The 12373-nt window shown below is 42.0% G+C and overlaps 1 protein-coding gene across 2 annotated transcripts in view; it reads right to left on the bottom strand.

Moving 5' to 3' along the window:
* MTOR (mechanistic target of rapamycin kinase) overlaps nucleotides 1-12373 on the bottom strand; it is a 64146-nt gene that overhangs the window by 44655 nt on the left and 7118 nt on the right. Inside the window, exons 10-29 of one of the 2 annotated variants that reach the window (XM_065696290.1) lie at nucleotides 12196-12324; nucleotides 11169-11413; nucleotides 10782-10997; nucleotides 10051-10256; nucleotides 9404-9526; nucleotides 8961-9050; nucleotides 8775-8867; nucleotides 8121-8255; nucleotides 7661-7790; nucleotides 7208-7458; nucleotides 6301-6342; nucleotides 5176-5262; nucleotides 4459-4626; nucleotides 4116-4228; nucleotides 3566-3728; nucleotides 3214-3306; nucleotides 2369-2515; nucleotides 1417-1559; nucleotides 1029-1191; nucleotides 747-892 (exon numbers count right to left, since the gene is read on the bottom strand). In XM_065696290.1, the coding sequence (XP_065552362.1) occupies nucleotides 747-892; nucleotides 1029-1191; nucleotides 1417-1559; nucleotides 2369-2515; nucleotides 3214-3306; nucleotides 3566-3728; nucleotides 4116-4228; nucleotides 4459-4626; nucleotides 5176-5262; nucleotides 6301-6342; nucleotides 7208-7458; nucleotides 7661-7790; nucleotides 8121-8255; nucleotides 8775-8867; nucleotides 8961-9050; nucleotides 9404-9526; nucleotides 10051-10256; nucleotides 10782-10997; nucleotides 11169-11413; nucleotides 12196-12324 (2883 nt within the window). The remainder of the gene's footprint in view (nucleotides 1-746; nucleotides 893-1028; nucleotides 1192-1416; nucleotides 1560-2368; nucleotides 2516-3213; nucleotides 3307-3565; nucleotides 3729-4115; nucleotides 4229-4458; nucleotides 4627-5175; nucleotides 5263-6300; nucleotides 6343-7207; nucleotides 7459-7660; nucleotides 7791-8120; nucleotides 8256-8774; nucleotides 8868-8960; nucleotides 9051-9403; nucleotides 9527-10050; nucleotides 10257-10781; nucleotides 10998-11168; nucleotides 11414-12195; nucleotides 12325-12373) is intronic. The other variant, XM_065696291.1, reaches the window with a different exon arrangement.

Raw genomic sequence — 12373 nt, 5'->3', positions numbered from 1 at the left:
GAAAGGGAATGTAATTAATTCTGTAATTAATTCTTATCTCAGGGAAAAAAAAAAGAAAGGACAAAGGATGAAAGAATAAAAGAGGGAAAACACCGCAGGAAAGAACAACTCCCAGGAAGTGGGAGGGCTGAAAAACATCACAAACAAAGCTAAGTTTTTGCTCAGCCAAAATCAATTTGGCCATCTCAAATGGTAGAGTTAACATTTCTGTGAGATGAAACCGAGATTCATGTTTTAAACCATGTAGTCTAGTACCAAATCCTGTGCAGGTATTTCAGGCTAACATCTTTCTTGTGGACAAAACTCAGGAAACAATACACTCTTCTATAATATCTTCTACTTGATATATAGAGAGTGAGACCTATCTAAGCTGGATGAGCAGAACTTGATGAGAAGTTTTATTTAAGAACTTCAGCTTTTCTGGCTTATTGATAAGTAGGTGTAGAAATCTGTCTCATATAACTTACAGCCACCCCACGAGATCCCATATTGAACTTGAAGGGCCAAAAGTAGAAACTGGAAGACTCCACTTCTTAGTGTACAACTTCCCACAGCTTCTATCATGATTTTAACCAAACAGAAGGGCAGAACTCAGAAGCTAGGAGTGTACATCTGCAAGCTAGTTAAGAAGCCTACAACATATTGTGGCAGAGTGTGAAACCCTAAAAACTGTCTAGGTTCATTCCAAAGGTATCCTAACTTGGGTACTGATGCAAGAGCAAAAGTCTCATCAGTTGTGGTCCTACCTGATAAGAGATTCTAAAATGGCTGGGGTGGGACCCTTCTGAAATTCCAGCTCCTTGTAGTGAAGCGCCTTGGCATATGCTCGACATTTTGCAGCTCTTTCCCCCAGGAGGACAATGCCATTATCGTCTCTCAGAGGCAGTGGACCCTGGGTAGAAGCACACACATCAAAAGTATGATGAGTATAAGAAAGCAGAAAGTATGCATGAACTCTTCACACCCTTTCCATAGCCTAGACATCAGCCAGCTAGCTGGCATTAGAGAAGAGCCAACAGCATCTCTACCTTGTCACTGTGCTCCATGAATTCTGCCAAATTCAGCAGTGTCTGAGTGACTTCTGCAATGTCCTGAGAAGTCAAGGCCAATTCAATGCTTCGGATCAGCTCATCCTGCTGGTCTTCATTCAGTTCAGACCAGCATGAAACAAAAGCAGCATTGAAGAGATCTCTGAGAAGGAAAGCAAAAGAGTGAGAGGTGAGCAGATCATCAAGACTATTTCACATTCTGCTGTTTTTGCAGCTTCACTTATATGTGCCTTATATTATTACTAGACTAATATGCAGGAACTATCTCTTTATGGAACCCAAGAGCTTTTAACTTTCTTTTTCCTTATAACATCTGGCTTGCACTGCAATTTCAAGTGATCTGATAAACAAAACAGAATTACTCTACCGAGCCATTGGGTTATACGCCTGAGCCAGGGCCCAGCATGAGCGCAAGGATGGTGAGGAGGAATCCTTCAGCAGCTCCAAACTCAGTCTTCTTAACCATTCCAACCAGTCATCTTTGGAAACTCTTCTTGCTGCTCCCCAGGCCTGCAGAACAAAGCAAGATGGTGCAATTACCAAATGAAGCACTATCCAAAAGCAGAAGAAATCCATCAGCAGGCAGCATTACTTCTTTACATCTCCGAATCACACTGCTGAGATTCCCTTCTCAATGCCCTGAAATTCATTACCTTTGTCAGATAATTTGCAGTAATTGAGTCTCAATTCTAAGAAATCTTCCCTAAATGTATCCCTGTCCTGACATGCCAAGTATTTAACATGAATAATTCTTTTCCTACAAAAATACATAAAGAGCTGAAGCCATTGTTGAAGCATCAGCTTAAAAATACTTAATGCATTTAGCATTAAATTTTTAAATCCATCATTTTCAAACCAATCCATCCCACTACTGAACTGAGTGCTATGTGCATTTAGTGTTCAAACTAGCCAGTGCTTAGCTATTAAGTTCTATACTGGCTTCAAGAGAATATAGTACTAAGATATAAGGGGCTGATGAAAAAAGGCAGAGGCTCTGAAACAGATGCCTCTAGAAGCTACAGATGATTCCTTGTGATCTAGGAAGTCTTGTTCAAACTTAACATAACAAGGAAGTGTCAAGATTACTTCATGGCCATTAACAGTGTGACAATTCAGCTGCTCCTATCTTTCAACTTGCTTAGCAGCTGCTTCCTTTAAAGACTCTTCAGACACCACTTTGAGCTCAGTTTAGTACAGAACTGGCAACAGAAAAGAGATGTAAATAAATGCAGTTCAGACACACTGGACAAACTCCTTAGACGTGACATGAGCTCCTCCCTTCAGTAGCAAACTCACATTGTGCAATTCTCTGGTCTTACCTTCTGCAGGTTGATGGTGCTAACATGCAATTTCTTCATGGGTCCTGTTTCCACAGGACCACTAGCCAAAGTTTCTCCCTGGTTGCTTCTCAGCATTCTGTGTTGATAAATCAGGGGATCCTCTTCTTCATCAGCAAGAGTATAGCCCTACAATAAATAGCTTACAATGAAGATCACACCCACATGCACAAAAGCAATTTCCTACAAGCCAAACGGATGACAAAGTCAGAGCACTATCCAAACTCCCTGGGAAATTTGTGAAGCAACCGCTTGTGTTTCATTACAATAATTACAATTTATAAACCAGAGAACTCTAATATTTCTTTTCTATTCAACTTAACTGTTAGGAAATCTTAGCTCCTAGTATTAAAAGCCAGAATAACACACCTTAAACCAAGCACTCCTTCCTATTTGACTCACTAGGAAGTCGAGAACCTCAGTGTGCTGCTTGTTCTACCTTAATCAAGTCTCAAACCAGTTACTGAGATTTTGAAATGTGGGACAACCTATGGAAAATACTGAAATAACAAGGTCTGCTTAAGTCCTGGAACTGTGCAAAACCTCGAGTAAATCCACGTTCAAGAACTGAGAAAAAAGTAATAACAATGGCTACAATTTAAAGTTCTTACCTAGTACTTGCAGTGATTTTTCTATTAGAATTAATAGCAGTAATAATTTTACCAATGCAATCTCTGTCCCCTTTAAAAGCTGTACTTCACACACAAATACAGCGACAACGATTCTTCATTTTCGAACTCAAAGTGAAGCTTCCAGCTACATCTCTCTCATCACAAAAACAACCCCAAAGCACCCTTATGCAAACAACTACATACTTGTAAACTCACCTTTACAATTCTGCAGATAAGAACATCATAGCGTTGATGGTTAATTCTGTGTCGCACCAGAACTTTGTTCACCATCGGGATAAAAATCTGGTACTGTAGAGGGGAATGCATCAAAAGCTAGTTACTCAGTGGCACCAAGTGCAGTAATATCCCACCTTTGTTTCATTTATCTTATTAAACAAACAATTCTGAAAGCTTGGTTTCAGTAACTCTTGATTCCAGAAACAAAGAGAAGAAAAAGCTGTTTCCTTTAAAACCCAGAAAGAGTGCACTACAAATGTTCACCTTTAAAACCTTCATCTTTGTGACAGTCTCTCCTCTTACGAGCTTTCAAGTCTAAGAAGAGTATTACCTTCTTTCCCAGCTGGAACACCAGAGAGGAAAGTGTGTCCATTGCAGTTGTTCGTAGCTCAGGGCTCTGATCTAGCGTTCGCACGATGGGATGAATAATCCGTGAGGCATAATCAGTGAAATCCAGGGACTCTGTCAAGCGGTCCACTGTTTCTAGAGCAGCTCTGAAGTCAGAGCGAAAAGAAGAGAGGACTTACCTCTTGTGGTATAAAACAGGAGAAATGAGATGTAAAAACACGTAAGCGATTCATTCTCTGTCTTCCTAAGCATCAATAGTAATAGGAAAAACAGGTCACAGGAACTCTGATATAGTATTTGCAGAATAGCTTGCAAATTGCAATGACTAAACTACTGACAGGTAAGAACCAGAAATTAATAGTCTATACCCAAGAAAAGTTAGTAACAGTGCTGTGACATTCAACCATAATCACTTAACACAGAGAAAACCCAGGGAAGGAACTAAGTGGTATTTCATTCTACATGTGGCTAGAGCAGCCATTGCAGAATCACAAAGGAAAGAAAACAGAGACTGCAAAGCAACCAGCACTTACTTGCGAGCCACCACTGGAACATCTGGGGCATCAAATAGCTTTACAATAGGAGGTAGTAACAAATGAAGGTAGTCATCCAGGTTAGCTCCAAAGAGCTGGATCGCATTCAATAGCTGGAGGGAAAAATGATAAATATGACTCAAAGTCATGAAGAGATGCATCTTAAATAAGTCAGTATCCAATGAAAAGTTGCTACAACCCTGCACTTGAAACAAGGTGCTGCCTGCATCATACCACACCAAGCCACTGCTGAACTGCACGCCTCCCTTTGCTTGCTGCACACAAGCAAGAAGCCCTGCTGGGGCATGGCACATTGGGCATGTTCTTGCAGATTGCCACTCACCTTGACAGAGACAATGCGACTCTGACTGTTGTCGTGCATGAAGACCCGTAACATGTGAGGAATGAGCTGAGGCAGATAAAGTTTGAATTCACCTCCTAGAGCCACCACAATCTGCTCAATGAGTAGGATAATTGTGCTCTGGATGGAATTGTTCATGACCCAGAAGTCCTGCAGAATCAAAAGATTAAACAGTTCTGCAACTGAGCTGTACCAATTACAAGAAAAGCAAACTGCAGGAGACAGCCTCCAGATGAATTCAAGACTGCAGGCAAGGACTATACTACTCTTATAGAACAATGTAAATCGGCAGTTTTGGTCTGTTTTTAAAACACTTTCTGCCTTCAGCATATTCATAGCTGTTAAAAACCCCTAGGCAACCAATGCTTCCTACTCCTTCTGTTTGCAAACAGTAAGTGAAAATGAAGTGAAATGCCACCTATTTATGAACTCCGAACACATCTTGCTAAAACTGTGTTTCTGAAAGAATTAAGTGCACAAAATCCAAGCACTCAAGAGAACTCAGGCACTAGCAGAACCTAGGAGCTGCTCTTATATGTAATGATGTATATTATCTGTCACAAATACATCTTACTTCAAAAGGCAATTCAAGTACATGGAATTTTGCACTTCTATGAGTTTATGAAGTGATTGACACATTTGATAACAGAAACACTATCCACCTTTTCTGGGAGTAACTGGCTTAAATACTGTACTCACTCTCATTAGGGTGACAATTTCATCCATATAGGGGCGAATATGACTTCTCACAAAGGACACCAACATTCCTAGCTGCTGGAACAGGAACTGGAAGGAAGAAATGTGTAGATTACTGCAGCTTATTCAAATATCAAAGCAAATCTGGGTAAACAGCATTTCACAGACCAAGTGCAAGCTCATTTACCAAACAAACAGCATGCATAGCTTCTACATGCTCAAAATCTGGGGCTAAATTCCTGGCAGCTTCCTCGCACTGGTTTGTGCTTTTGGGGTGAGTGAGTAGGGAGTGGTTTTGGGGTTTTTAGTTGGGTTCTCCACCCACCCCCTTGCAACAAAAATTCTGTGAGCTCAAAGCTTCAGACAGTCAAGCATATAAATAGGGGGTTATAACATGTCAGCAAATCTACAGTGTCAGAACAGACTTGCAAGCACAAACCCCTCGACTACAGAGCTTTGTAAATTAGATTTGAAGGATGCTTCCAAAAATTTAGCCCCTCATCTCTTCCCCCTGCCTGTAAAGCAAGCTGACATACATTTTAAGATACTCTTTCTGTACTCTTTCCCATCCCCACCAAGATATACTGGTGAAAAGTTACTGGGGAAGAGAGTTCGGTCCTTGCCAGAAGTATCACACTTCTGAAAGACAGTTGACTGTACTAGAGAAGGATTTTGACTGAGACAATTTTATTTGGATTTACTATCACAGTTTTGCAATTTCTTTTACCTCAATACAATCTTATGCACTCAATCAAGACAATGAATTTACTTTTGAGATTGTTTGAGGGTTAAATGACCCTGTCCACAAGATAAGTGTATACAGTCTTTTCTCCTCTAGGAAAATAGGAACATGTAAGTTATCATATATTAAATTTCAGTTCTTCATGCAGTATTTGAAGACTATAGTGACAAAATACAAAGCAGAGCTCAGAAAAAAGAGGTAACAGATTTTTGTGAAAACTAAGCAAGAAACAACATCAGCTTCTTTAGTGAGAGCAGCACACCTTCATTTACCAGAAATGAACCCTAAGCTCCTGTACTGCCCCTTTCATTTTGGTGTAGTGAGAGGATGCTTACATATAGGACAAGGACCTGCCTCCTTTAGGCTTTAGTGTCACGCGTACCCACCTCTGCTCTTCTCCCCAGTACACTTTCACCATCTTCTTTTACCTGAAAATTTTTAAACAGAGTGTGCACAACTGCATAGCTTTCAAGCAAGTTAGATCAGTCAGGTCTAGGAGTTCGGCCAAACCCAGGCGTGTGAGATGCTTTCCTTCCAATCTGAGTAGTAGTTCAGTCTGGGAGAAAACAGTGGTTCTATAGCAGGGTTGGGATTCTGCTAAGGGAACACCCATCCCACCTATAAAACACAGTACCAGTAACCAGTACAAACTGTCCTTCCCACCAGAGATTTCAGCTGCCTGAGGAAAAGGTTTGGCAAACAGCAGCCATCTCTGGTCAGGCGAATCTTAAGCCCATTATTATCTTCACACAATTCTCATTTCCTTCTAAAACTGTAACTGAAGTGGGAAGGAAGAGAAAGCACTGCTGTGGCATCACCACCCACACTGTTCTGAATGTTAGCAGACTGCAGCAAATTGAATTTTCCTGCTCACAGATGAGCCAAAGTACATGGCTGCATCAGAAATTTCAAGAATGTAACCCAATTATTTAAGAACACTGTTTGCAATGGTACATTAATGCAGAGATCACTGAAAGCTCTGCAAGCTGCACAGGCTGTTTTCCTGAACAAAACCAGCTCGATAAAAAACCAAAGCAGAATCAAATACTGGCTTTCTTAGGATTATGCTCAGAAGCAGCTGTTTCAATAAGAAGCAAAAAAATATTTCCATTGGATATTCTACCAAATGCTCACAGGAGAGAAAAGCAAAGCTGAACCTCACTTCTGCAGCATGCTTGGCAGCAACACATAGCACAGCAATGCCCAAAGCCAGTCGCATTCTCTTAAAACATGGATTCTTAATTTAGGGCAGTGGAACAGGAAGGAAGAAGGAGTGGTCCCTTCTACACTCACCTCTCTGATGGCACCATCACAAACCCGTATTACATTAAGGAACGTTGGCATAACCTGGGGCAGGAACTGCACACACTTCAGCCCAAGAGACTTGAAAATAAAGGTGATGGCCTGAACTACCATGGTGTGATGCTGGGACAAGGACTGGTCTCGGAAAATTCTCATCAGTGCCACCATAGAGACAGCTGGATAGAATTCATCCAGAGGGAGGTTTCCCATGTTCACCAACATCTCACTGGTACTGTAGTCCGCTAGGAGAAAGAAGGGAGTGTCACAAACTGCATGTTAAATGGTCTTGAGTACCACTTCAGTAGCATCTGAGTATTAGGTGAAAATATGTACTCTAATAATTTAAGAGGAGGAGACAAAATGGCAACAACAACAACAACAAAATAACCAAGATTTGTTTGTAAATTATCAAGCTGTACACTTGAAAGGAATTCAGATGCTTACAAGAATCCTGGCTGGATTTGGACTCTGAGAGGCTGACAGCTGAAGCATCTCGTGACTGATCAATCATGCCAATGTTCACTTTGTGTTTGTAAGGGTCCAAAGCACCCAGCAACCCTAATACACGAATAGCCTGATAAGACAGAAACAAAAGGAAATCCATCAATTTCATCAACTAAAGCAAAAGCCAACACATGAACCCACACGTCTGGAAAGGTCCTGAGGATTGAAGAGAGGATCTGGAACTAAAGTGACTGCCTGGAAAAAACATCAGTGCTCTCCATTCAGCTGCTGGAGGCCATTTCACTGACTCAACACTTTCACACTGTTAATTTTGCTTATTGTACATCTATCAGCCACAGTTATCTCCCCCCATCCAACTCCATGCAGACACATTTATTTGACAGCTCTTTCTCCACCAAAAACTTCTAGAAATGGTTGTGTGATAGCTTCATGTTCATACCTCTCGACGGGTGCCCTGATTCTGCTCAGTCTTCAGGAAGTTCAGAAGCACCTCCAGCAATGTTGGGTACTTTCTGTATGGTTCCACCACATAGCCAGTGCTGGCCACAAGCTGTCCCAGTGTCCAAAGAGCCACCTGGAAAGATCAAGCCCAGAGAAGATTAGTTTTGACCAGGGTATTTATTATGTCTCCCAAATTCATCATTCAACTGCTGTAATTTCCTTGAGCATTTCAGGATCTGCAAACAAGCATTTTAGGACATTGCAAACCATAGTACATGGTTTGAAACTGTCTATAAAGATCATTTTTTAATAGGTAATGGTAAAGATAGTGAAGAACAATTTGTCTGACTGCCACAATTGCCCTCACTCAGATAGGATTTGAGCAGGCATTCAACTCAGTGAATCAACCTTCCACTAAAACCCGATTCCTTTTCTTCTTCTTTTCCATATAACAAGTCAGTACTATGTCACAATTGCAGTCCTGTGTGCCTGTGTAACCTGTGTGCCATGAACATGGCCATACACTCCACTAGAGACTGGACTGATTTAAAGGTTCATTTTAGCAGCTATGATGGGAACATGGATATTCCATCACAGCTTTGGTCACAGCTTGCCACAGATGGCAAGTACAGTGCATTTGTCAAACACTTACTTGTCTTTTAGCCAGCAGGGAGGAATCCTGTAGCATGTCCATAATTATAATGAAGAGCTCATCCACCCACTTCCTCATCTCCAGCCCACTGACCTATTGGAAGATAAAAAAAAAAACCAAAGTCCTCCTTCTAGCATTGCCAAAAGCTTAACAGTCAAGCATGGCAAAGACCTGCTGCATCCCTACCTGTGCAAGCTCCCCTATGGTTGCTAGGACGTTGTTAATCACTCCTGGATTTGGATCTGGATCAGGATCTTTCAGTTTCACAATCAGCGCCTGGTAGGTGACAGAAAAACACCTGAGAATGTGTTTAGAAGACTCTTTGTTGCACATACAGTACTCGAAACTATCTTTCCTTTTGTTTATGCCTGCAACTGATTCCACAGGGGCTCAACTTGTACCATGGGGAGCATTTCAACAGTAAATGAAACTTTGTTTTCACAAACTTAGTCAAACCAGAATCAAGTTAGGCTACAGTGTCATTTACACGCATTCCTGTGGTAACATCAACATCAATCCAGTTTTTTCCTGCTACGATGAAGCAAAAGAACTCCATCTCCTCAGGGTGATGTATCTACTTGCTGTATCATCTCACTCCAAAACCTCTAGGAAATGTACAGAGACTCTACCTTAAGGATAGGCTCCATATAGGGACGAATGAGGCGTGGAGCATTAGAAACCAGGTGACCCAACATCCTAGCACTTTGCTCTTTAATCCTGCCAACACCACTGTGTTCCAGCTCTGTTAGAATCTGCAGGAAAGACAATGGAAGCATAAAAACAGGGAAAAATCAGAGGTAGGCAAAAATTCTTCGGATTTCCTCCTCTCCTGTCCAGTAACAACATGAAGAAAAAATTACCTTAACACTTGTAAAGGCGATTCTACATTTACATCCCATCCAGTCATTTACATCTAAATGAAGCTAAAATTAATTAGCATAAAGCTGAATAGATGGCTCCAAAACCATCTACGTTTATGAAGTGGTGCCATCCATTCACTCAAAACCAGCACAGAACATCCTTCCTCAATACAGACAGAAAGCACTCCAGCATGATTAATGTGGGGTGGAGTAACGACTGCTATCCTTTCCTTTCCAGTACATCCTTAGAACTTCAGTCCAAACATCTACCACTAAAAAGACTTGCTGAAACCTACTGAGGAGATATTCCCCCACTCTCCCACCCATTCACTACACTTAGACAGCCCAGTTGTTTAGCACCATATTGGTGTCAATACTAACTACCCTATTTTCACTGCAGGCACCCCCTTCATTACCTGGATTAACATCTTGCGCAGGAAAGGCATGACAAAAGCAGGGTTCATGCTGCTCAGGCGACCCACAGTACAGATGGCCAGCTCTCGGATTTCAAACACTTGATCATTCAGGGCCACAAAAAGAGCTTGCAAATTCTCTGCCTGGGCAAGGTGAGCATCAAAGCGCTCATCCAGAGAAGCCAACACACAGAAACGTATATCAGGGTCTGCAAGAACACATTTGTTTCTCTTTAAATGCGGGAAGCTCCTGTTCTTATTGCTCTTAATCACAGGCTGGCCTCAGAAATTCTTCACAACCTCAGGGAAATGCTGAGAGCTTTCCCAGCATGAGATACTACCCTCAGTGTTTCACACAGCAGAAACAAGGTAGGTCTGCCCAACAAATTCAGTGCTCCTCAGCACTGCCCCAATAATCAAATTACTACAATGCCAACCTCTTCTATCTACAAGTGGTACATTTGGAGCAGCATGCAGAAAATGTTGCAGGGCCTCACCTAGTTCAAAGGATTATCAAGGGCACAGTTGGAGCATTTTGCACTAACGTTTTATTAATACCTCAAAAATCAAGATCTGGGAAGATAAATTGGGAGAACTTTTTAATTTATAAAGAGAAACAGCTAAGTTAGTGGCAAATATGTTCAAATTCAACCACAACCTCAATATCGTCACCTGCTCACATCCTAAAATCAACATGTGGTAAAAGAACCCTTTTCTCTGAACCCTGTACTAACCTGGGTCAGTTATTCCAACCACAAGGAGTTTGCTGAGAACATCAGCCACAACCTGCACTGCTGTCTGGCTGACCACATGGGCATGACCACTGATCAAGTGGATGGAAGGTGTGAGCAAACGAGAGCAAGTGCGGGCTGCCTCCATCCGGATCTCCTTGTGTTCGCTGTTCAGAAAGTGGTCTGCACAGTGCCGGACAAACTGAGTCAGAGAGTGGCCTGGGAAGAAGAAGATGGGGATTTTAACACAGGTTTACACCTCAATTACTGGTCTTACCATGGAACAGATGCTTAAACAAAGTGCTCTGAGTCTTAGGGCTACTTGTATTCCGATGCACTGGTGTTTATACCCCATACCCCTTGACCCCCTGCTTCTTTATTTCATCTTACCTTCGAACTCAAAGCTACCCAGTGTACGAAGGGCAAGGGTGATGCTACCCACATCACTGGCCTCTGGGATGTTGGTGAGGCTAGGGGAGGCAAGCTGGTGGGCCAGGCCCTTTGGCATGCCTGGATGTCGCAGAGGCTTGTGCATCAGAACAAGGGAGAGCATTTTCAGCAGCCCATCCTGGATATCCTTCTTTAGCTGAGGGATCTGACGGCTCAAGTCATACAGCACAGCTGTTAGAGCAGGGCTGAGGGTAAAAAGCAGGGAGATAGTTATTGGAACAGAAATCATGAGGTGCATATTTCACCTTTTTGCCCATCAGAAGATGGCTGTGGGCATTCACAGATCACAGCAACATCTGCCAGCAGAGAACAGAGGTCCTTGTGTGAACCTGGGCACACGAGATGACCTTCTTGTATGAACTTGGTGAGCAAATTGCCAGTATTTCAGCTACACTAGGCAACATTGCTAGCATAATTACAAATCTAAGTGATTCCTTATACTTAGATGCAAAGGCAACTAAATTCATTTCCAGATGGCAACATTAATCTAATCTAAAAAGCTCTGTGCTACCTGGATTTGTCTTCCATGCCCTCACATACTAGAAAATTTCCCAGGAGGAACTGTCAGTGCCAAGGATGAAAGAAGCTAGAAGCAAATATTCAGTGCTTCAATTCTCCTTCCCTGCCAACTGGATAGAGAAGAAATGTGCTGGCCTTTAGAAGCTTTCTAAATTTTTGCAGGCTGTTGCTAAATGTGTTTGAGTAGTGGAAAGCAGAGAAGATTGCTTCTGAATTCACTAGTTGTACAAAAATATTTCTTTACATAGAGACCAATGCTCGTAAGTAACTCAACAGACATGTGAACACTTAAAACATTATTCTTCTGAAAGTTACACTGACCTTCTGAAAGATCATTTAAAAGCAATAATCTTCCTTCTCAATCTGAAGACTTGTAAGGTCTCATTCTTTATGGCCAACAATGCCATCCAGTGGCTAACAAAAATATGCTCCCCTGCCCTGTACTTACCTCAGGCCCACAGCCAGCATAGGCTCCAAAAGCTCTTTGATATCCTGCTGGATACTGGGTCCCATGGCTCGTGCCAGCATACTAATGCATGTGAAGACTGTGGCATCAACCTGTACAGACTTCTGCCTCCTGGAAAGGGACCACATATAAGTTAATGAAGAGGAGCTGCTATTTTTCA

The sequence above is a fragment of the Lathamus discolor genome, chromosome 16 (assembly GCF_037157495.1).
Source record: "Lathamus discolor isolate bLatDis1 chromosome 16, bLatDis1.hap1, whole genome shotgun sequence".
Lineage (NCBI taxonomy): Eukaryota > Metazoa > Chordata > Aves > Psittaciformes > Psittacidae > Lathamus > Lathamus discolor.
The sequence above is the reverse complement of the archived record's forward strand: the minus strand, read 5'-3'. Positions and strand labels throughout refer to the sequence as shown.